The sequence below is a fragment of the Spea bombifrons genome, chromosome 4 (assembly GCF_027358695.1).
Source record: "Spea bombifrons isolate aSpeBom1 chromosome 4, aSpeBom1.2.pri, whole genome shotgun sequence".
Lineage (NCBI taxonomy): Eukaryota > Metazoa > Chordata > Amphibia > Anura > Pelobatidae > Spea > Spea bombifrons.
This window is the reverse complement of record NC_071090.1, coordinates 42,394,274-42,421,652: the sequence shown is the minus strand read 5'-3', so window position 1 is coordinate 42,421,652 and position 27,379 is coordinate 42,394,274. Positions and strand designations below refer to the sequence as shown.

Below are 27,379 nucleotides of genomic sequence, written 5' to 3'. Positions count from 1 at the left end.
TTCACAATTGCGTTTTACGGTGACTTAAAGCAAGGGCATATCTCTTGTAACCACTTTGGCTAGGTATTGTTTACTCTGTGTTCAAGGATTTGTACTCCAAGTCTTTATAATTGTTTTTACCAATCTACTTGGCTAACATCACAAAAGTCTAGCCAAGTCATTGAAGGATGAATCACTGAATATGGGTAGGGACAAAGAGAATAGGATTCATAAGTGTGTTAGCCTGATATTAATACCAAACTTGGTTTTGTGTGCTTGGCACTCTTATTCCCATTGACAGTTTTATGCATATATCATCTAAACCAATTGGAATTATATTGAATACGGTAACAAGAAAATCTTTAGACTTTCTTCAGATTTCTTACACTATACTAAGACCTACAAAGACACCATTTTGTTATGTTGATACGATACATTCTAAGACATGGAAAAGCTATATTTTCCTTTTTTCTTTTTTATTTTAAGACAGCGCTCAGTACGATGATTATTGAGTCATGAACACGGACACTTTTGCATAATGGATAAATGCACAAACGCCAGTCCTCAAATAATAATACACAGTGACTAGATTTCCTTTTTAACTATACTGCAGGCTTACTTTGTTGACCTACTGAAAAGCTACATGACTTAACATTTGTCTAACACGTAATTTAGCGTTTGTTATCAAATCACCATTGGCCTACAATGAAATGTTTCAAATAAAAGCAGCTTTCATACACCACGTTTCGAGCTGTCGCTTCGCTTGTACGTAGGTACGATATATATTGACAATTCCTAAATGGAAATAGAAGTTAGCCTGGTGTGACTGCTCAAACTATCACTTGCAGCTCTCATTTTTATAGCGTAATCACTTTTCGGTCTAAAACCAAGAAACTGAAAAGACCACTATGAACAAAATTGCTTCTATGTCCTTAATTGCTGTATAATCTTTGGCCATGCACCAAAAAGATCTAGCGCTCTACGAGGAACTATTGTCGCACAGCATTACTCAATTTAAACAAGAAACCCTTTTATCTCATTTTCCTGAATAACATTATCAACAGAGTTAATTAGCACTAACCTAAACACCACATGAATGCTGGGCTGAGCAGACAAAAAGGTACTGATTAACACATTTTATTAATTATACCATTAACATATTTCACTTTTAAACAACATGCTTCTAATAATTGGCAGCTAGTGGCAATTGAAAGCAGATTAGCTGGGGGATAGCAAAGCGAGAATTGTTGTTTTTTTCATGAGAAAGGCTAGTGTGATCTACAGTCTCTGCTATTCTTGGATAACAGTATAAATAAAACAAGCCAAATCCTTCAGAACCCATTTGCTTGTCCCCACCAGTCCTGTCTTCTAGCGGGCACAAACATTATTCTCATTCATTCAAACATGTACATTCTATTAATCAGATCTGGCACAGTTTAAAACTACATGTGTAACTAATTATAACGGCATAATCCGGGGATAATTATCCACTTTCATTTCAGTATATGGACATTTCCATCTATCTAATGAATGATTAGCATCAAATGTTCTGTAATGTTTAAAAAAAACAGTGTTCTATAATGAGCTAACATCAACATCACCCATGTATGTATAAAACATCCAATCAGTTCCTGGTTTTCTAAACAACCAGTGCTTCAAGCAATTATTCTTCCCTAGCCCCAAGCTCAAATGCAATATTAATCAAATTTTCCCTTAACGGACACCATCGCAAAAGAATGTTTGGAAATTCTGTATGATAATTAAGAGTTTAGGGGGGAAAATGTTTATTTATAGAATACTCATCCCTGTTAAACACTACAGTTGGATTTAATAGTATTCTTTGGTTCTTTATAGGTTTTCCATAGCCGTCAACACATCACAAATCGTAACCAATGCACAAATGCTATAGGGGATATTTCTGGGATTACTGGGTTCTTTATAATGTTTAAGGTAGTATAAGAGACCTACGAGAAGGTAATGGTTCTATATGGTAAAATTGATAACACGGCTTTAGGTTAAGTAACCCGTAAGCACATCAAAAGTGATAATTTTATAAAATCTGCCATGTAACCTCTTCATAAAGATTGGGTCTGTAGCAAAAATTTCTAAAACATAAAATTGTGATTTTCTAGAACCATTCTTTTGATGCTTTTTTGTGATATTTTTACTGTTATGAACATTTTACATTTTTTTATACAACATTGTCCGATTTTATGATAATAAAGGTTTATAGAAAAAATGTATTAACATTGACAGTCAACTCTTTTTTAATTCACATAAAAGGAAAAACACTTTCTCACAGTAACCTTCAAATTGAGGGTTTTATCTACAGAAATATTTAAGCTAAAAAATGATTTTGGGCCTGGTTCTTTTTTGTAGATTTGGTTATATAAGTGAGGAACAAAAGTAAAAAACAATATCTATTTATACATATACACACACACACACACACACACACACTGGTCCTCAAAAGAACATTGGCACTCTGAGGGAATAAGGTACAGTCTTAAGTGAATTAAGGTATGTGGGACAGAGTGCGTGGCCATGTATCAAGGGCACCTGGTTTGGTTTGCCCAGTTACATGCCATGAGAAGTTATAGCAGTCTGTGATGTAGTGTAGAGCCCTGATTTTTCAATCCCGCTCCCGCTGATTTTTTCCCAATCCCGCCCGCTCCCGCAATTTGGGTGTTCCACTCCCGCCCGCTCCTGCCACATTTGTGGCCAATCAAGCACACCTCCTTACCTGATCTGCAGATTTCCTGCACAGTCCTGCAAGTCTACCTTCGAGTTGCTCCCTCACAGCGTCTCTTCTCTTGCTCTGCCCAGGAACAAGGCGGAGTCACGGGAAGTGACGTCACATCAGGTGACTCCGTTTTGTTCCTGGGCGGAGCAAGACAGGAGACACTGTAAGGGAGCAGCAAGAAGGTAGCCTTGCGGGACTGCGCGGGTTTACCGGGACCCGCAGGTACTATGCCTGACCGCTCGCCCGCAACCCCAGCAAGACCGCCTGCGCGACCCGCCTTCCAATGCAGTCCTCTAATGTAGTGCACATAGGCTCATTAAGCCTTGCTGTTTTAACTCTGTTAATGCTCCACTCTATGAGAAACTGTAGTGCCCACAATCGCTATACTGTCGGGGGTACATGTCATTAACATAGATATTATATGAACTTTGTCATCCTTGTTCATAAAATGCGTCATTTGTGTGATTTTCATTTAAAACCCACATGTAATGGGCACTTAGCGTGACTAAATAAAATGTCTCTGACAAAAGTTGTTTATTCTGGTCTATAGTCCATAAAATATCATAAGATCATTATCTTTCATGCCAACAGGTGATTTTAAGTTGTAATTGTTTTTATATGCGAAGCAGTTTGGGGATCATTTGTAGGCAGCTTTTGAGAAGGCACTTCATGTGTGAAACGCGTCAAGAATTTGCCTGCACACACAAATTGATTTTCCTCCGTGATTTTCTGCCTTTCATGATCTTTTATGGACTACGGACCACAAAAAAAACAGACAACTTTCGATTGTATTTACATTTGGATTGTGCTTCATTCAGAGTGCCGATGTGCCTGCGATTTTTAATTATGTTAAAAAAGTGTAGTTTATTTTGCAGAAATTCATGCCTATTGCTAGTGAGCGGTAATTTAAAGCACAATCATTTTCAGCAACATTGAAAACCCAGGTTTTTTTTTTAACCACTGCGTGGCTGAATAATTTGATTGTGTTGTGTCACTTCATACTTGTATATATGGGACGTATGCCAGTGTTAAATATTTACAGCCACTGATTAATCCTACAGCATATTGTGCTAAGAATGTTGGCGTTAAGGAGAATTAAAACCATTACAATGTTTGCTGATACTAGGGCTGCAGCATCTTATCGATGAAATCGATAATGAAAATTGTTGCCATGAATGTCATTATCGATAAGTTGAATCGATTTTAATCGAATATAAGATGAGGGTTTTTTCAAAGCAAATGCTCTGAAAAATACCCCTTGTCTTATAGTGACTATAACACTAAGATCCAGATCCCCTGCAGCACTGCAGGGGACCTGAATCCTCCTCTCTGGCAGTGGATAGGCGTCTGCACGTTGTGCGCAGACAACCTCCGCTACTGCCGGCACTTCCACTGGGGCTTCTATGATGGAGCACCGGCATGACGTGACCTTCCGGTACTCAGTCATAGAAGCCCTGACAGAAGTACTGCCAGTAGCAGAGGTTGTCTATGCGCATAGCGCAGATGCTCACCGGCTGCTCCCACTAGACACCAAGGAGTCTGGAGCACAGGGAGGAAAGTCTGGGGGGAAGAGTGGCATATCTGGGGGTATAAGACATACCAGTGGCACAGTAGCATATTTTGGGGGAAAGTGGCATATCTTGGGTATAAGGCATATCAGAGGGCACAGTGGCATATAGGAGGATATAAGGCATATCTGGGGGGCAGATCTGGGGGTATAAGGCATCTCTGGGGGTATTAGGCATATAGGGTATATAAGGCATGTCTGGGGATGGTAGAGTGGCATATCTGGGGTATAAGGCATATCTAGTGTGGCAAGCCTGGGCTCAGATGTGCCTACATTTTTCTCAAAGTTTTTTTATTCTGCTATTTGTTTTTAACATCCAGTTTGTTCATTTAATTATTTTAAATAAGCCAAAAATTTACATTATTTTTTTATCCGATTAATCGAAAATAATAATCTGCCAACTAATTAATTATGAAAATAATCGTTAGTTGCAGCCCTAGCGGATACTATACTTTGTCTCATTTGATACATGTAAATCCCGAAGGGAAAAATTATCTATATTGCTAGTTTGCTGAATGTTTATGATTCCCCCGAAATACCAGCAGATGTATGCCATTGTAAAAACAGCTTCTACATAAACATGTAAATAAAAAAAAGTAATTTTCCACAGATTGAAACACTGATCATTGATGTCCATTCTTACAATTGTTTCCTAATCCATTATGCTTCAGAATGATTTATTAAGTGTGGTAAGATATGAATAGTAGAATCCACATAATGAAGGTTTTTCTTCCAGGAACAACATCAGCACAAACCACATAATTATAGGCATAAAAATAAAAAAATATATAAAAAATAGAAAACTTTATAGGAGGAAAAAACAATATTCTTCATTGAAAGGGAGAGGATTTGCATCTAGTTAATTATAGCAAGACAAAACCTTGTGCTACTCAAAATAAAGCTACTGGTAGAATACATCATTTTAATATTATTAAGATGACTCGAATGCCTGTGACGTAATGTAAAAATAGATTTCTTGTATGCCTGTTTATTCAATAATTTATCAAGAAGAAATGCACCGGTATGTAGCAGCAATATTTGGGTTTATATTATATTGTTTATATTTTGGGATGATGGGAAACTTTTGCTTTCAAGTTTGCACATAAGAAACTAAGAGTTTATATACTTCTGATGGGGTTTGCATTCTTTTGTTTATAGAATTTTACCATTCGTAGCTGAAGCATTCTTAGACTATTTTTATTTTCTAAGGTTTTATCTTATAAAACCTACAGTATGTAGCCTATGGTGAGAAGAGATGCACTTTCTACCCTAAATTCTTTGCTTTTCTTAGAATATTTGTACAAAACTGAATAGTGCAAACATGTGTAAGCAGCTGGAAGTGAAGAATACAATTAGGAAAATATATAAGAAAACAAATTATTAGTTTCTATTTTTTTTTTTTACACGTTTCAAAAAACAAACATTTTCCTCCTTAAATGCACAGTAGCATCTGTGTTTTGCTTACTAGACAGTTATTTCAGCCCCCCCCAACCCTAATAGCTAATCAGCGGAACATTCTGCAACATTGTCACAGATTACATTTACAGGTTAGGATATTTCTTAGCAGGCTCAGGTTGCAGAAATGTTAAATATGTTGGACCTGCATAACCAAATTCTAAAAAAAGCCAGTTTTGGAAACCCGTGTGAGAGCAACATTTGGTCACAAAGGCTTCAGTGATAATAAAACCAGCAGAGCACACAGTAGCCATCTGGGTGACACAAAGCATTGGAGACAAACCATTACCAAAATCAAGGCAAAGTCAACACTTTTCACCAACTGATTGTGTCTTCTGACATCGAATGATTAATGCACAGCAGGACCTGCCATTACTCATAACCTTTTTGCCCTTCTCAAGAGAAACACTAGGGTTCAGAGAATCTGCTAGGATAGAGCAGTTTACAGAGTATCCAAATAGAAATGTATAACAGTGACCACCCATGGCTTACGTGCCCTCCTTTCTTGTCTTCATACTATGCCCGGTTCCTCCATCACATTAATATTCCTAATTACTAAATCTGTGTCAAAATATATTGAGTGATTTTGTTAGTAGTTGTCATAACAATTATTGGCATTAGATAAGTTTATCTGTTATCAGTTTGAGATTTTTTTTTCTGGGTGACCACAATTTGATTGAGTTTCAAGTGGTAATCTTGTCACCCATAATCATTGTTCGAAAGGGTGCGTCTAGCTGTTCAGTAAAATAAGCTTTAGTTGACCCATATACCCTTCTAAAGATTATAATACTACAAACACAATAAACAATATTAAAAAGAATCTGCACCCACTTCCTATTGTGCTTGGTGTAGGGAATAGTTTAAGATAAAAACCTGACTAGAAAATAACAGATTACCGAACAGGTCATAGGGTTAAAAAAAGAATTGAGGTCAGAGGAGAATTAGAATGAAAATTATCCTATTCAGTTTTGAATGTGTGGTCAGGAAAGGGAGCAGGGCATATGTCAGATTATCACAAACTTTTTTGGTGTGAAGTAACACAAAAGTAGCATAAAATGTACATCATTTAGCAATAACTATAGTCACAGTATGGTTTTAAGATTAACGTATGTGTTGTGAAAAGGGGCATTAAATAAAGAATGCCATAGGATAGTTAAAAGGTATTTTTGGCAGGGTCACACCGACCTGGTTTGCCCCAGTTTGCTTGCATATGAGCAAGCAAGGCACTCATCTTGTTTCATAAATTAGGGATAGAAAATGAATGATAGTCCAGATTGAGATGGCCTAACTAACTTTTATTCCTCTAATTCCCTCCTTGACCACCTACAGTCTAATTTCAGACCCCTTCACTCCACTGAAATGGATCTAAGTATCCAATGACTTGCTTTCTGCCAAAGCAAATGGTCACTTCTCCACTCTAATACTCCTGGATCTCGCTACTGCTTTTCATACCATTGATTACCACCTTCTTCTATAGGTATACAAGATACTACAGGCATTCGAGCTCTCATACAGCTCTCTCCTGGATCTCCTCCTATCTGTCTAACCGTTCATCTCTGTCAGCTTCTCTGGCGAGACATCACCTCTTCCACTTTTGGCGATCATTGGCCCTCTGCTGTTCTCTCTTTACACGTCATCTCTTGGGAAACGTATCAGTGTATTTGGCTTCCAGTATCATCTATATGCAGACCATAGTCAAATCTACCTGTCTTCTCTTGATCTCCCTCCCCGTCTCTCATACCTACAATGCATGGCAGAAATAATTCAGTGTTGCTCACCTCAGTAGAGGTGTACCCTAGCCATATGCTTGTGGGTTGTTCCATGTAAAAACAGTGGGTGATATAATAACTCAATTGCATCCCATCTTTTGGAAGGGTATTGAGCAATCCTATAGATTGTAAACTCGTTTGAGCAGGGCCCTCCTCACCTGTTGTCTCTGTTAGTCAATTTGTTATATTACATGCTACTTGTTATGTCCTGTCTACCCATTGTACAGTGCTACAGAATTTGATGGCACTATATAAAACAACAAATAATAATAATCTAGTGGTCATAGCCTCAACTTTGCGGCAAACAATTGAGGCCAATACATGTAAAATCCCATAACAGAATACATACGTTATTTGATGCAACAAGTATGAAACAAGAACTCATTTTTAGCACAGAACTCACCTTTACAGCAGGAATAATCTCATTCATTTTTAATTTGTGGAACACAAAAATATCGTACACCACCGAAATTGCTAATACAGTGATGCCCTGCTCCTTCCACAGCATGCTGCAAGTTGCGCATACACCTGCAAAAAAAATCCAGCACCAGCTGCTGACCGAGTACCCTCGTGTTGAACAATGCTTCATGTAACAAAGTAACGAAAGTAGAAAAAACAGTCCTGCTCCCACATCAGCCCGTCCAACAATTCCTGCCACAGCTTCTGTATGTATCGGATGAGAAGCAAATAAAAATCCTGCAAAGAGAGTCCAGTATCCACTGCCAAACAGTACTTTACAAAGGTTCGTGAAGAGACCCGTCACTGCAGAGTGCAATAAAATGTTCACAAGGTGGTAGCTCCAGGGTTCCAAACCTCCAAATATATAGTTAAGGCGAAAAGAAAGAGTGCATAGAGGACGATAAGACTTATGGCTGCCACTGTGCGTAAGTAAGGTTCCCCAGAAATCATTGAAGAAAATATGGGTCCATGGAGTTTCAGGAAGGAGGTCCTGGTTTGTCTTGATGGCTCGGCTGAAACGAAACAAGAAATTGACAACTTTAGGTAAGAAATACCAGTTTAGAATTCCAGTTACCACAACGTATATCAAACGGAACAAGGCTATTCCCGGCCTACTAAGAATTTGTTATCATGCTCTATTTTAATATATCCAACAGTAAATCTTAAATTTTTTTAAAAAAAGTGGGAAAATGCCACAAATGGGAAACAGTCTGGATATGTGGGGCCAGACATCAAGGTCACATCAAGGTACAGAGATGAGAAGACAACAGAAAGCTAGATCACGGCTCACATAAGTATGTAAAGATGTAGGAAAGCAAATCCAAGATTCATTTTCACAGGGGAGACAGAAATCGGGACTGGTGTGTTCTGAGCTTGTGGATCATTTAACACAGTTTTTGTGGCCGAGCAAAAAGCATGTGAAAAAGATTAAAATCATGTTAAATTATATGATTGTGGATCAAGTTTTATAGCACGCTTATACATGATCTGTGGATATGATGTTTTTAAACATGATCATGGACTATATTGCTCTAAGCCCATATAAGCCTTTAAGATGCCACATCTGGTTAGGCTGGGAAAACGCACATATCTTTTATTACAGATATTCCAAGAGAATGCTATACAATATATTAGGACCCTGAACACCCTCTGTCTAATTTTGCAAAGGTTGCAAAATCTTTTATAAAATAATTAGAAAACATTCGACACAGACACACTTTTGACATCCAATAAGATGCAGTAAAGCAAGTCCTTGCAATGGTCAATACAGATACGTTCCTTTCCTACCGCACCGCCAGAATGAGTAGGTTTTACTGGACTTGCTGCAAAAACTTTTCCAATCCAAATATATCTGACTATTTAAAGAAGCTCTGACTGCATCTCTTTGAAGTGCATGTCAAACGTGAAAAAGTTTCCAGAGCAACCAAAAAGTCTTCCTTAAATAGGTTCTGCGGTAGGACGGAAATTATTCTTCAAACAAGATGCTAACCTTGAGTACGGAAATTACATATGCAATTTAAAGTGGATATTGCCACGATTAGAAATACAATTTGTCTGCCGTTTCCAGTTCCAATTTTAAACCACAGATACAATTTTATCACTGGCTTTTTTCCCATTGGAAGCCATGGCTGTTTTGTTCCCAAAGGCTGGTAAGATTATGATTACCCACACTGTAAACACAAGAGTTTGAATATCGTTTATAACTTACAAACATCTACTTTCATCACTCACAATGGTCTTAGACTGCTATGCATTTGTTTCTAACAAGCCGTAATTTTACATTTTCAAAAACAAAGAAACACAAACAAGCTATGTATTCAGCAATGAAGGAAAACCAAGTACACGTTCTTTAAAAACGGTCCCTTTAACAAAATGTGTTATTGCTACACAACATTATTGTTGCTACACAACATTTTGCCATGACTTGCTTTAACAAAACTCTGCCCAGGATTTTTCTTTCTCTGCACACTAAAATATTGTCTACTTTAATCCGACCTACATGACAGACTTTCACCTTTAAACAAACTTGGTTTGTGATATTCCGTATATTAAAAATAAAAAATAAAAAAAATCTTTTTTTTATACTTTCATCTGTCAACACAAGTATAAATAACAGTAACTAAAGAAATTGACAAATTGTATCAGAGAGAGTTTAATCATTCGATATGCTTCTGCCTCGCATTGTCAACACGGAACCGGGTAAGGGATTAATAGTAGTTAAAGCCAGGGGCAATCTAGTTGCACATCCGTAGCTTTTAATAAAATCCCCGTCATGCTGACCTTTAAAACGGCTGTTTGTTTCTGTCTCGAAACGCTAAGCGGCTCCCAGTAGGATCCCTCTTGGAAGAGGTCATTCAGACACACACTGTTGTTCTAACGACCACACTTACTATGAATTATTAATAGAAGGATTAGGAAAATTGAAATGTGCATCATCACAGCGAAGGTTTCAATTAATTGCCCGCCGAGACAAGGATGTATATGCAAACTACTATATGGCATTTCATTTCCATTTCAAATCAGATCTGTTTATTCTACAACAACTGACAGCTCTCCACATTCTACACGATTTTCAGCCTGCCTGTGGTTTTAACAGTGGGGGCGAAAAAACGGAACCTCACTGCTTATTGCTTTTAAGTTTAAACTAATGTGGTTTTTAACCTAAATGGTTCACACCTACTTACAAATAATATTAGTATAACTTAATTATTTTTTTTATTATTGTATTACGAACGGGGAGTTGTTTACTCCCCAAAGATTGGCAGAAGGTCTTTTTATGGAGGATGATAGTACCTTTTCCACTTGAAGAGTCAGAGAAGGAGAAAGGAATCTTATTAATGGCACAGCCGTGATGCTAGATCTTAGAGTTGGCTAACTTAAGAACAAAATAATAACAGTAAGTGCTACCGTAGAGGAAGAACGCAATGTCTTGAGCAGATCCATAACACAACGGATATATATTGATGGGCCTTTAGCTTTGTTCTGCTATGTGTTGCCTAGAGTCACAAGTCAAACTGTTTCACTTCATGATCAGAACCAGCAAAGAGATACGTAAACCAACTGAAAGGAAAATATACCTTAGGACTAAACTGTATCAATGTGAAGCCCTGGAATCTCCACTGACCATATTGTGACTTAATATAAGCAAGAATGAATTATTTGCACATAGAGCAATTAGCATATAGATCAGACGAGGTTAATGATGTTAAACTAAGGGCAAGGCTACAAAATTCAAACCACTTTTTTCACCAGGCCGCAAAGGAAAAAAATGGTTGGTAAGCCGTGTTAAATGCCATGCTGCTCTCAATTTCAACTTACGTTAATTGAAATCAGGCCCCAGTGAAGACTAATGCCTGTTACGTTTATCTTTGCTTATCCGCTAGATTAGCTTTTTCAGCAACTGACATCATGAAGGGCCCACTCTAGCATGGGAATGATTTTTAACAGGTGTTTTTTTTTTAAATTAACATGTCTTTAGTGAACATTCACACAAAGTTAGAAAAAAGCCAGGTGCTACAATCACGGAGCGTTATCCAGAGGCAACAGTTTGAAGTGATTGGCGACATTCAGCAACAATTCCCTTACCAAGATAAAAAAAAAAAAAAAAAAATTGGCAGACTTGTAATGTATGTTTAACACGAGGGCAAAAAAGCACATTATATTTCATGATGATTTGGCATCAGCATTTATTGAGTAAAAATAAAAAAAAAACATACCTTGAAATCTATTCTAGATGTACATCGGTTACAACAGTGGTTACAACGTTAGTAGGATTACAAGTGTTATGATAAAAACCAACCCATTTAATGCACAAAGTTATATTCTAACGGTGTATCCCACGGATCATTATAGTTATTAATTATATGGCATGCTGATCTAATTTCTTACTTCTTTAGATATTTGTGAAACTGTACAGATTTTCATCAATGGTCCGCAACATTAGTCACTGTATTTCATTATTTCCGAGAGGTTCATTGCTGGACACCAGTGCTCTTAAGGACATCTAAGGACTGACCATGGCACACTGCTGTAGAGACTTTAAAGTAATAGAACAATGTTTCTTAAACCATTGCTCAAGGATTACTAGCCCACAATGAATGGGATTGTGAGATAATCATTAAGTCCTGGACCTTTTGGCTACATAGGGACTGGTTTGGGCACCACGTAACCTACCTGTAGCTTGTACACTGGTGGTTCTGTAAAACAGAGTGCGGAATCTGATTTTCTTTATCACTCCATAGAGTATAAACAATTCATTTTTTGGAAATGGTCAGTCTGGCACCCCTCCATTTTTAAGAACCCTTAGGCAAGAGCTTATGTTACCCAATGGGAAATCCAGTCTGCTGTGATGATCTAATATATTTGCTGGATGCTGTTCATCGGTTTCTGTCTGAGCCAAAAGTGAGGTGTCGCAATGCCTGTATTCAATTATAAGGGATGCTTTTTATTACATTCCGCAAAATGAAATGCGCCAGCATCTCCGAAACTGTTCAGAATTAAGCATTTCATGTATTTGTCACTTCAATGACTGATGAGAAGCAAAGAAACCGGTCTGTGAGTTGCTCTGCTAAGCAAAGGTGGATATGAATACTTCAAAACAAACATATGCTTTACAAGCATAGAATATTTAACACCTCTCTTCAGCTAATATTGGACATAAAGGAAAAACTTTCAATAACATGTTAACATAAAAATAAACTGTCACAGAAAATATTTGAACAGTAAAAAGTTAATATATTTATACGCATTTATATTCTTTTCTGCTGGAATGAACAATTCCACGAAAAATTATTTGTGCAATGAATATTGCAAGAAGATGTCTGTCATCCCTGTGTGAATTGCTACATTTGGTGCCAGGTCTTGGCTGTTGCCATATCCCGTGCTTTATGAATTGGAAGGAGGAATAAAACAGACTGGCTCTCATGCAGACATCACAATGTAAACATCAAGAATGAACACAAAATCACATCGATTTACCAGTTCATTTTTCAGCAATCATAGTGTATATCCCAATAGCGATGGCCAAAAGAGCTCAATTGCTAAAGTATAATCTCTTTAGACTTTAATGCGTTAAATATGTTAAATATATTACATATACATATACATTTACACACACACACACTAATGTATTGTTTTTCAATTTTATGCCTCTTGACGGTTCCTTGACAGAGGAAGATTTTAATCACATAAAGCGCATTGGGGGGGCACTTTTCTACTAATTGTGATGTGGCACACTACTAGTTATGTCCTGTAACGCTACAGAATAAGATGGCACTATGTAAACCTCATAAAAACAACAAATATCTCACTGTAGTGATATTTTCTACATCCTAAATTACATTTTTGTTTTACCAAAGTTCTGTTATAGCCTACAAATAGATCTTGTATGTGATACTTAAGGAAAAATAGGGACATAAATGAGTGAGGAGGAAGAGGACTGAGTGATGAAAAGACAAAACATGTGGGGGGGGGGAGCACAGCAGGAATAAACACACACTTGTACAATCATACTGTATATCACTGTTACGGCATCGCTTTAACCTTGTCTACAAGCCCACCCTTTCAGCACTATTCAATTGTGTTCCTAGTAGTGAAATTACACAGCAAATTCTGGAACAAATGTTGGCTGTTTGGCGCCGTTGTCCACTATATAATGAATTGTTGTCTGCCTTCAGTACCAATTAGTAACATGCACTTTTCTACTATAAAAATACACTTGAAGATGGATTTTCATCCATTAAATAGTAAATATATCAGTCTGCAATCAATGGCAACATGGAGATAAAGTAGAGACACTGTTAATTATTAATATAAATGCCTTTCACTAGTTCGTTTTCTTTTTTTTATTTCTCTAAATTGAATTTATACTGCACTTTTTTTTTTCATTTTAAAATGTAGCAAATTAAAACAAATTTGAAACCTTAAAAAAAGTCTGTACCAAATTCTGCTTAAACATATTTAAATATTCCCTACACCACATAGCATTCCTTTGAATCGCATGCGTAATAACTACAGTGAACAATATTTGTTGTGTTGGGGTAGGAGGTCAGGAAGCAGCACTGATTTATTTACATAATGGCAGTTTTACATATTAACGTTAATTGCTTCATGTCATAGGAACAAAGACAGGCTTTGACATGTTGACATTTTATGCAAAACCGTGCAGCTAATTTTTGTTTGCACAACAATCTAGCAAATCTACAAAAAGTAAGCAGAGAACAGATTATGGAATGGTGATTGTACAGAGGTCTCCAATGAATACCTGGCAAAAAATGGCAACATTTAATATCCGGAAAAGCTTGTGCATGTATCTCCAGACTAACTTTAAACTAAAGGCCCTCATAACCAGTAATGAGTTGACACATGCATTGGCGCCCAACGAAGGACACATTGCCTATAGCTGGTTTGAATAATAGTAATAAATAGCTCTTACTCATAGTTAAGTCATGTGGAATATATAAAGAAATAAGAAACAGTGAAGGTTCTTGGTCCCTTTGTCATGGTTAACATGCTTCACAATAAATATCGTGAACTTCTTTAGCTAGCATGCCAATAATGCCATAATAGGCTACAGCAGTTAATCTTAATTTCGATATGCAATAAAAATGTAATGTGGTGTACAACGTAAAACTTGAATCCAAGGTTGATGATTCTGACATTATTACATTAATGATTTTATACAGTATTAGCCAAAATATATTAGGTAAGTAGGAAAAGCCAAGTGTGGTTTGCAAGATACCAGGGGGGCTAGAAGGGTTGTTGCCAGAAGTGGCAATAACTTAATCAATGTCCAGAAGAAAGCTGTGCTTGATAGCATTCATTGGCAAAATACTTGGCTATAAAAGAGAGCAACCTGTCGCTGCTAAAAACGATGGTATATAAAAATATGCTACTTTATAGTTTATGATAAAAGCCTGGAATCTTTTATCATATAGAAGGATTTTAGTGCTGCTAGAATGAAATTAATTCATTTAAAATGTCACTTCTGGGTTACCTAAAAATGTCATCAATGCAATAAGCCATTTAGCATGTCCCATAAAAATAGTTATATTCATTAGTGTGTGTGTATATATAACAATTGACATTAATTTAACATTATATAAAAAAAGACATGCACTTTGAAACACATGATTAATAACTGCATCATTTCCCTTAACAAAACAGAAAATTAATGTTATGACACGTCCAACAAACAATTCATGACATGATTATTAGGTCTTTCTCATACACCTGCTTATAGTTGTCCTTAGTACAAAAATCTGTTTTATGCTTTGCAATAATGCGGTTAACACCGCGTAGGTCACTATTTTATTTATTATTATTTATTTATTTTTTTTAACTTACACCTTCCTAGAAAACACCAAAATTGAAATCAAATATTCTTAAAGAACACAAGAGAGGCTGTAATATTTAGTATAAAACATACGGACTTTGATTTTTTTTACTTTGATATGTACAAACATAAAGGGATTGGTGAAAATCTAACAAAAATAACTGAGAATAGGAATGTGAAGCCTCACTGCAATAATTTAGACGGTCGGGGAGAATACTTCTTGTAATTTGAAAGTAACAATTAGTGTGGTGGGTATCATGAAAGGAATTCAATAAGTCTAAATGCTCACATTGCCTCCATAGCCCTATCTTTGAAAATATGCAATTTCTCTTAATTTTAAGAACATCTTGCTTTACTCTCAGTATTAAGAAACAAGTTTTTTTTTATACAAAGGCCAGTTTCTTTAGGGACAACAGAAAAAAAGCAAAGCAGGAAGACAAGGCCTGATAAAGCCAGCAGCTCAGGATACATTCTTTTTCCATCACTTCTCAAGGAGGAGGTAATAACTCCTTGTTTGAGATGTCACTCCTTTCTCACAGATAGCTCCTGAATGCATGTCATTTCCTTGCTGAATGAGCCGAATTCATTGCATGGCAAGTTGGAATGGAAAGAAAAATACAAGAGTCATTCGTAACCCAACACGCAAACAAAAGACAAGCTGAATTTCAAAGTGACAGCCACAGAATAGAACGGAACAAAGACCTGAGTTTAGTGGTGCACCGAGAGCTGGTAATAGCTGTACAAACAAGGAAAACGGTGCCCCTGTCCCACACTAGGCAACCAGTTCTGATGGGAAACCACCAAGTACAAGCCACGTGAGCTTAATTACCATCCGTCAACAGCCTCTCTTTTAACAGCACAGGAGATAAACACTTTCCTCCTGCAAAGACTGCAATCAACTTTTGACAGCAGAGGGCAAAAGACAATATGATCCATTTAATAAAGGGAAGCGAGGCTACCCAATTCCACTACCAATTTAAATGTAAAAAAGCCCATGGTTGCTACAGTCAAGTAGGCATCAACTGATTTTTTTATTTTTTTTTACAATCGCTATTGTTCCCATTCATTATACAAATATACTAAAAATGTTTGTCATATAACCTTATACAGAGAAAGCATTATCTTAAGAGAACATTAATTACAATGAAAAAGAATGCATAATTAACAACATAAACATACATAAGACATACTGGTAAAGAAGAGTCGTGCTTGTACCAGCTTTCATGGGGGGGGGGGTTATTTTTTTTAATGACCATTGCTCCCATTTCCTATGATGGCTAGAGTATTTTACTGCTTTATCTCCACTAAATGCATCTTAATTGGAGTCTAAAAAAGGGACCGCATTCATCTGGGAGCGTAGATACTACTGTTAACTGTAATGGGGAGTTCCAAATTGTTGAGAAACTCTATTGAAACATAATACTAACATGTTTAGTTTAAAACTGTGTTTCATAAAAGCTTCTGTCTTTTAAAATGCAGTTTTCATTTTTAACTGGAGTGTTTGGCTGCCACATTCATCAGAAAACAGCTCCCACAATGAACTATTTTGGTATTAGGGACTAGATTCCTCTGAATTGCCTACTTTTAGAACTATGGGGTATAACTGGCATTGGACAACCCATATTATGTACATTTCATTCATAAAATGTCTGAATTATCTTACTGTACACTAAATGGAATGATTTTTAAATCACATTTTAATACTTGTACAGTCCACGTCAAAATATCTTCGAATTTGACCTAAAAAAAGATTAAAACCAGATTTTTTAATAGCTCACATCTAAAAAGGCTTCAATTTCCCTTGACGGAAATCCCACCTTGTAAACAGACTTCCAGCAAAGACAAAACATGATTGGGTAGGCTGGACTATAAAGTTATGCTTGATCTATTCAAGAAGTATTTTACAACAAAGAAATGTCAGGTCGTGGTTTCTTAGTACGATTTCCTTATAATTTACTTAGAAAAAGACTGCAGTGTTCTGACAATTTGTGGGAGCCATATGGGGAAAAACAACCTTATTCCTTCCTGGAAACAAAACAGATATTTTGGTATATAAAGCCAGAATGTCAGACTGAAGTCAACTCTTTATAGGGATATATATCTATATAGATATCTATCTATATAGATATATATATCTATATATATATCTATCTATATAGATATATATATCTATATATATAGATATATATATATCTATATATATAGATATATATATATCTATATATATAGATATATATATCTATATATATCTATATATATATATAGATATATATATCTATATATAGATATATATATATATATATATATATAGATATATATATATATAGATCTATATATATAGATCTATATATCTATATATATAGATATATATATCTATATATATAGATATATATATCTATATATATAGATATATAGATCTATATATATAGATCTATATATATAGATCTATATATATAGATCTATATATCTATATATATATATATATATATATATATATAGATCTATATATATAGATCTATATATATAGATATATAGATCTATATATCTATATATATATATATATATATATATATATATAGATCTATATATATAGATCTATATATATAGATCTATATATATAGATCTATATATATAGATCTATATATATATATATATATATATATCTATATATAGATCTATATATATCTATATATAGATCTATATATATCTATATATATATATCTATAGATATATATATATAGATATATATATATAGATATATATATATATCTATAGATATATATAGATATATATATAGATATATATATATATATATATATAGATCTATAGATATATATAGATATATATAGATCTATATATATATATATATATAGATAGATATATCTATCTATCTATATATATATATATATATATAGATAGATAGATATATCTATCTATCTATATATATATAGATAGATATATCTATCTATCTATATATATATATATATATATATATAGATATATATATCTATCTATAGATATAGATATAGATAGATCTATATAGATATAGATAGATCTATATAGATATAGATAGATCTATATAGATATAGATAGATCTATATAGATATAGATAGATCTATATAGATATAGATAGATCTATATAGATATAGATAGATCTATATAGATATAGATAGATCTATATAGATATAGATAGATCTATATATATATATATATATATATATATATATATATAGATATATATATATCTATATATAGATATATATATCTATATATAGATATATATATCTATATATAGATATATATATCTATATAGATAGATATCTATATATCTATCTATATAGATATATATCCCTATAAAGAGTTGACGTCTGGCTAGATATTTGAATATGATAATTATATAGAGGCAACAAATGTCTAATGTGTATATATGTTAATGAAAATGACAAAGGAGACACTTACTTACAAAAGACAGTTACCAGGAAACAGAGAATCCTGGAATGTCCATCTAATGACAAATGTGTGTTCATCCTGAACTGATCGCAATGGAAAATGGGAAAGTACTAGCGCTTAATATCATTGGGTACCATCAGGACTTGGGCTCTGATTATAGTAAAGCGGGAAAGCAAATACACATGAGAAGTAAATGTGGAGGGTACACTCTATACAAGGCACTAAAGCAAGGATATCGAAAAAAAAATTATTATTTTCTTTATGAGTGTACAAGGATTGCTTATTTTTCTGGCTTCAAGTGGTACAGACATCCTGCCGATTCATTAATATGTCTCGATCAAAAGGTGTCTTGTGTGGCTACATTGTCATTTATTCTTCTGGTCAAAACTCAAGACCACCAATGTTGTGCTGGCTGTGATTATGATTCCACATGAGAAGAGCTGTAAACAACATGTGGCTTGCAGGGCTAATTAGCATTAGACAAGTCACTGCAATAATAGGAAGGCATCAAGGGTCAGCACACTGAAGATGAGGTTGAGCAGCTCTATTCTCCAAAGGAATCTTAACAGTAATCTACCTCTCCTGGGCAAGCGCAACAAAGGCTACTGGGAGCAGAATGTTCTCAAATGATATGCCATTGCTGTTTTGGATATAACACTTGCATGAATTTGAATTTTGTTACCGTGTTTCAAGGCTTTACTTTGATACAGAGTCTCATATGCACACACAAATGATTAATGTTAATTTATTATAGGTAACAGTTCATCTTCATAAAAAGAACACAATTTAAATCCAGGAGGACATAGAGCAGGATGCTGTGGGAAGTATCAGAATCAGAAAAATATAGATTTTACCTCTGAAACACAAAAACCTTTTACATTTCTCATCTTCAAACTATCATATCTTATTCAGGATGCATGACTGTTAACATTATAACAAACAGATAAAACAGATTAGAGATTCACATTGACAGAAGTTGATGTATAACTCAATGGTTAGATATTAAACATTTCATGTATAGATTTTCATTATATTTGTACTACTTTGAATACGATTATTAGATACAAAAACGTACATCTGACTGGCTGATCTCCAGTAGAGACCAAGAACGTGTACTATTATCACAGTGATTCTGCAACAGAGGAAGCCCATTACTTCACCGTACTCTAAAACAACCACTGAAATCGTTATATCCAAAAATTGCTGGAAACTTGGTCTTTGGCAGAATACTTTCTAAATACAAAATTGCTACAGGATTTACTGACAGATAAACTTTCAATAACTTGTATCCTGCAGAGTTTAATGTAAAACCTACAGATAGAATTTCTTTGAAGCTAGCTTCATAGCACACTAGGAAACTGTTTAAGTTTCTACAGAGCTTAGCTTTAAGGTCTATTGGGGCTAGGGTTTTACCTATAGGCACAGCCCAGAAGAATTTTATGTCATTCTCCGCAGTTGCTAAAACTACTATATAATCACTAAGTCAGAGTTGCTCGGTTCTGTTGAATACTGCAGAGATTGTCCGTGGTTGGGAGATAAAAAAAAATAAAAGGGTATGGAAAGAAAGTGCAAGGGGAGCTGTCAAACTGAAAAAAGAAATAGAAGTGTAAAACTCTACTAAAAATAGGTTACTTTTATTTTTTATATAATGTTGTCTTAAAAATGCGATTTTGCCAACAAAAAAAAAAAATCAAATAATTAACAACATACTAAAAGATCTGAGACATTTTAACCAAAAATATAAGTAACCTCTTTATATCACTAAATGAAAACCATTCATATATTTAAAAAAAAACAAAAAAAACACACAGAACAGTTATTGGCTCATTTGGAATTTCCATTATTAAAAAGCCATCTGAGCTGAAAGTTCAAACAGTCACACTGGACAATTTAGACGGAAGACAGGAAGCACCAGCACCCGGATGACAAGGACACAATGTTCCCATGTGATTCTGAGCCTTTTTTCCCATTAGCAGCCAATGCAAACTATTGGAACTCCCTGAAAGAAACTATTGTTTTCTATAGAGAAAAATATTGTCACCCAACCAACATTCTCACAATGCAGACATACAGAGCTCAACAGAAATGCAAATTGTGCAGCACCTGAGAAGGGACGACATAGATTTTTTTGGATGACTCAAAGACAGTTTATGCCCGATACGTGCCATCTCTCCCCCTCTTGCACATATTTAAAAGCATTGGTGAAGGAATTCGGCTACGCAGTGCAACTCATCATTATACACATGGCTCCCTAAAACAAACTAATGAAGAGTGAAAATAAAGAAAATTATATTTCTGCATATTATTGATTTGGCTCCCTCTGCAGTAAATATTATTTACCGGGTACAATAAATGGCAATAAAACCACTAGAGCAATAACATAGAATAGTTTTTTAAGCAAGCAAACTAAACACACAGTTATGCCAATATGGACATTTCAAAGATATACACAAGCACACAATGTAGGTCATATTTTGACGGATTACCAATAATTACTTGGGCTCCCTAATTTGCATATAATTTATGTTTCAAACACAAGCCTTTGAGCACAGCAAAGGGTTAAAAAGTATGAGCTGAGCGTTTTAGATCTCTTCATATATATCTTCTTTGCAGGATAGGAATCACTATCTATATGCTGTTCAAGATTCACTTCAATGAGCTAGAAATTCAGTATATATATATATATATATATATATATAGTGGGTCAAAAGTAACAAATGCAAGTATTAAAATTAAGGTTTTGTTAAGTCATTGTCTGGTGAGCCTAGGAACAGAGTTGACCTATTTTATCTTATGGCCCTGCTGTGGGTAAAAGAAAATTGTAAAAATAACACAGCATTTACATGATGGCTAAAATTCAGCACTTCAAACGCTGCCAACTATTGTTCTCATGATACCCTTGGAAATATTACAATAACGCCCTGCCAACAGCTCTGCCTCACTTTTTGTATATTCTTCATGTTTCAATTTTATTTGGGACGAAGGTACTGGATACACTGAATATAACGGATATCCATATGTCTTATGCGTGTTCATGTTATTGACAAGTTTGTATATTGTTAATTGTAACCTTTTTTTTTTTTTTTTTTTTAATTTAACAGCACTAAGAAATCTGCTGTCAAATAAGCTGAAATAACAATGTCTTTACAAAGATATTTCACACCGATAGCGGCACTTATCTAAAGGAATGTCACAGTTGTTCTTCCTCATAATATATCTCCAGAAGAAAGGTGGGGACTTAGATACACAATCAAAAAGGAAGAACAGACAAAGAAAAGATATTTATGCTGAAATATACTGATAACAACGAACAAACATTAAACATTTTTGGAACCCACAATGGAAATACCACACAATCTACATGCCAATTCCATATTTACTTTATAACAATATAAAAATGGGCTGTTTTCTTGCCAAGTCTTCTAACACTAGATCTCAAAACATTACCAAAGGTTGCATGCTTTATTAAGTATAAAGCTGGGACAAACTCCATTTTTAGTGTGCATCATCCACATTAATGCCGACAATGCATTGCATTCTTGATGGCAACTGGTCTCGTCAACTGGTAACATTTGATAGCAAATGTTTGGTTGAACTATGCAATCCATACGGCATTGGTATCACAATTATATACGTGAAAAGTTTATTTTAATTTATTGAATAGCGAAATGCGTAGGCAATGTATTGAATAGCAAAATTAGCAATCACCAGTTTTTGTGGTATAGTATGTTCAAGGTTTGGGTTTGTCTATTTTGATCTGGTAACAGCATTGCCCTTACTTAAAATAATAAGTGTTTTAGGCTTATATTCATCATATGACAATAACCACATTTCAAATTTCCCAGACCTTAATTACCAGAAAGGGTAAGAACTTAAATGCCAAATATCCAAGAAGGGAAACAGATGACACAATAATGCCAAATTCATTTGGAAAGGTTACCAAAGCAAAAGCAGACCATTAGAAGTGATTAGTCACCAGACTCTAATTATCTCTTCCTAGTGCTGCTTTTTATTTTATATTTAGTGGTTAGATGTCTTCAGATCTGACTAATTCAATTCGGGGCAGTCTGGGTGCCAGAGACATTTAAAGTTTACCTCTGTACATGTGCCATTATTTTTTACTCATACCAATTCCCGTACCTTTCTATTAATCATATGGTTTCCAAAACCTAAAGTAGGATTTGCCAAAACCTTGTGTAACACATCAGCTTGGCTCTACCCAAAGTGCATTACCTCTTGAGTAATATACCCTAACCATTAACTCTTGTTTCTGTTAGACACAATTGCTATGTTATGCATTACTTGTTATGTCCTCCTTACCCATTGTGCAGCACTGCTGAATATGATGGTGTTATATAGATTAATAAATAATAATAATAAATGGTGCACTTACCCAGGCGTTCAATAATTCTTCTAACACTAGCACATACTGTATGACTATAACCTCCTATTATGTATGACTATTATGTATAGGAAGAACCACTTTAATGTAAATTCCGTTCAATTATTAACAAGAGTCTACACACTTTGCTTGAAGACTTGTGGTGATCAAAACAGCATGCATTTGGTTAATAAACTAAATGAACATCCATTTCTTATTTACATTGAATTGAACCCTTTACGAGCCACAGAAGTGAGCACTGAATTAAGTAATCAACTGATCAGAGACTGCTTAAACATAAAATCATAGGATTTGGAGGACAGCCCATCTAGTCGGATCCTTTTTTTTGTAAAGACTCAAACCTTAATTAATCTTTGGTCTTTAGAATCGCCATACGCCTATCCTTTGTATGTTTATATTCCCTTACTGTGTTAACCTCCGTTGGGAGACTGTTCCCTGCTAGGCAGCGGAAAAATTCAAGCAGCTCATCGGAGTTAGGAATCCTTAGACCATGGAAGAGAAGCTCAGCTGTTCTTCCCCATCACAGAGTACTGTAATACGTATCTTCCGTCCCTTTAATTTTATTATATTTCCTCATTGATTATGTAAGTATGTCTCTATATAATAAGGAATAGAAAATTCACAAAAAAAAAAAATCATAGTAAAATGTAATGAAGGACAACAGGGACTGTAATCAACTCAGTCAATATTCAATGCCATAAGAGATATACTAAAGTGGAAAATTTAGATAAATACTATGGCAGCTATGTATGTATGCAAAAAAAAAAGTAAGAAAGCTGTTCCCTTACAAACACCATAGAATGTCTCATTATGATGGTAAAGGTGTTTCACACATGGCAAAGTTGAATATATTAGGTAAAGCACAAAATAGTTGTAGGAAAGTGAGAAAGAAACAGAGAAAGGAAAACACAGTATTAATTTGCAGCCCATTTTGTTCTGTATTATGATCTGTCCTGTAAAATATTAATATATCACACATTGTGCCAGTTGCTATCTGTGTACACATTCCACTAGTCAGGGTGAACAAATGGTTTTTTTCTAATGCACTTAAAGAAGGGCTATCCACTCTAAGATAAAGCAATGACTGGAAAACACTTGTTAATGTCCTATTTATGTGTATGTGTATGTATATATATATATATATATATTTAAATTATATTGAGAGAGAGTGTGAGAGAGAGTCATGTCATTTACCACCTTCACTCTGTGGATGCTGCATTGGGATCCTACCGTCTACCGAAATGGGAAGTGGTAAAAGACTCCCATTTCTTGTAAAAAGTGTTGGTTTGATTATGGGAGGGAAAAAAATGAATGAAAAACGGCTTTGCTAATAATCACCCCCTAAAAAAACCACACATTTACAAGCCAAGTACTTGCTGCCGTAGTTACAAAATAAGCAATCTTTTTTATTTAATAGCTACCCCCTGCGGACAACAGGAACTGGACAATAAAACGTCAGTTAGCCAGTTTACGGCTGGAGAGAGGGAGCAATCCTTAGCTCATCCCTCTTTGCCAAGGAAAGAGTTATGACCACATCAAAAGGGAAGGTTCCCATATGTTTATTACTGTGTGTATGAGAGGTCAAGGACTCAATTAGAACAAGAACAACAAACTCTCACTACTCTAACAAACATGTAGTCACATTCCGGCTAATTGGATTAGAGGTACTTGTCTCTCCTTAGCGCAAAAACTCTACAGAAGCAAAGTGCTCTGCTGCATTTTCCTGTATGATAAAAGTTTGGCTTCTTGCTCTAATATTTCACATTAAAAAGAAAATTCCTTCTTCATGTAAAAAATTGGACTATTGTTATCTCTGATGTACAAGGCCATCACCTCCTTCCATACCAATATGTATTAGCATGTGTTTTCAATGTAATATTGTTTTTTATTAAATATTTTATTGTAATAGCGCTACAGAATCTGCTGGCACTGTCTGAATTAATGAAATGTTTCCTACTATCTTGCATTTTTACAGTAAACACAAATAATCAGGATAGGTTTCACAACCAAGATTGATTTCCCACTAGATAAACAAGTAGCATCTCTACAAACAACATGGCCCACTTTGTCTAGACAACAATTTTAAAATTGACGTTTCTGGTAATGTAAGACTGCTTGGTAATAGGTGCCCAAACAATGGCAATTCCAGATCATTAGGTCCACAATGAACCTTAAAAATCCAAAAAATAAATCATTGTATATTATTTACATTTTGTAGGCTTCCTGTCAGCAGCGGCAAAGCTTTTCTGTAACGCAAGGCCAAAATCTGATACTGAACAGATTCAGCACACACGGACATATGTTCAAACTCAGGCAACCAAAGCCCTTGTTTGTTTATTAACACTATTCATTAGCATTACATAAACAGAAGAAAAATAACTTTCCAACTACAAAAATTATCATCTGCTTTTACTTACACACTGGTTTTTCCCTCAAGGTCTCATCGTCAATAGACAGAGTCTGAGGGCCAGCTGATTATATCATAACCTTCTCTAATCATATCTGAGCATCAAGAATAGAGATCAAGTGTGATATATCAAATCAGGGTAAAAAAGTTGGAACCAAATTTTATCAGCCAATCAGAAAGAGGTAGAAATAAACAGAAAAGCAAACATCTTTTTTTTATTAAAAAAGCAATGCTTTTTAAAGCACATCAATATGGCACAACCAAAGTCAGTCTAATACTGACAAAACACCGCTCTGTGTCACCCTAATCCACCTGCTGCCTTCAGCCTGGCTCCCATAATGATAATGTACAAAACTTGCAATATTTAACCGTCTTGCTCTTTTACATTTTTAGTTTCCCCCATCAACCCCCCCACCCCAAAAAAAAGAGAATAGATTTAAATGTATTAAAAGATTCAGTTCTCATACTGGGAACCAGTTCCTTTGTATTAATCCTTTTTAAACAGGGCACTTAAATGCCATCAGCAGTTCAAACTGTTCTTCCTTTAGAGGCACGGCTTTTGGTAAAGTAGAGTACTCTGCATTAAAAACTAAGTGGTAATTGCATTCAAATGAACATGCTTTTCATTTCTTATAATGCAGACCAATCAAAGAGGTGACTTAACCTTTAAACTGCAGTCATTTCATCCCAGTTGAGCTTAAATTAATAAAATATATAATCTTAAAAGTGAAAAAAAAAAACATTTTAAACATTTGTATGTAGCGCCTGATAATATTTAAAATACAGTTTTGTTACAGATTTACCAACGCAATAAACCAGGTTTATCTTTTTCACACCAATAATGAACCGGACACAGATTATAAAACTCAGAAAAAAAAACATTTAAATTATTCGTAACTTTAACAGGATGGAAGACTGCCAGTTTATTGCATTTTTAGTGATCTCAAAATATAACAAAAACATTAGCTATAATTATAAACCTCATGTAAACACCATCTGCATAATAAGTACAAATAGATATAAATAAAAAGTAAGATCTTATGAAAATTACATTTCAAGAGCAGTATTTCTAGAAACCACATTAAAAGACAGTAATGTACAGAGGCCAACAGTGTTACAGTAAGAAAAACATGTCTGCTATTAACTACTTCTACTCATTACATTCTCTCCAATAGTCACGGTTTAAAATTCAACCCAACTAGTACCCGTCTGTGCCAAAGCCCCTGTAGCCTGCTAAAGAGGCTAATGTACCATTAACACAAATGGACAATTTTATGTGCCACTGGTATCACAAGAAAAATCCAATAACATGTTATCATACCTGACAAATGTCCTCTTTTACACTGGCCAGTCCAAATTTTAAGGTACTGTGCCACCAAGTTGTCCCACCTGCTTTTGCAGGTAGTGGTGATCATGGACTGGTTAGTTAGATCAGGGATAGACAAAGTGTCCATTCAAGGACACCAGTGTCCGTGGCAAGCTTTGTGAAGGTCAATAGAACATCGAATTGTCCACCACAGATTCCTCTAACCATGAGCAATGGTAGTGCTGACCCCTGATCAGCTCCTTGTGGGTGGACGGTCCCCTACCGGTGTACACATCTGCTGCTCAGCTAATCAAAATCAGGGAGTCACCGGATTCCACAATTCTCAGCAATGTGTTTATATATAAAAGGGATACATTAACATATACAGAGATAAGATGCGGAATTACAAAATTAGTTACAAAAAACATTTAGTATCTTCTAACTGCTATTCACAACTTGCTAACAGTGATACTATTTTGGCTATCCCACAATACATTAGAGACATATAA

General features: G+C 35.0%; 1 protein-coding gene across 1 annotated transcript in view; it reads right to left on the bottom strand.

Moving 5' to 3' along the window:
• The window catches only part of TMTC2 (transmembrane O-mannosyltransferase targeting cadherins 2), a 118,829-nt gene that overhangs the window by 63,707 nt on the left and 27,743 nt on the right, over nucleotides 1-27,379 (bottom strand). Inside the window, exon 2 of the mRNA XM_053461842.1 lies at nucleotides 7,917-8,484. Coding sequence (XP_053317817.1) covers nucleotides 7,917-8,484 — 568 coding nt within the window. The remainder of the gene's footprint in view (nucleotides 1-7,916; nucleotides 8,485-27,379) is intronic.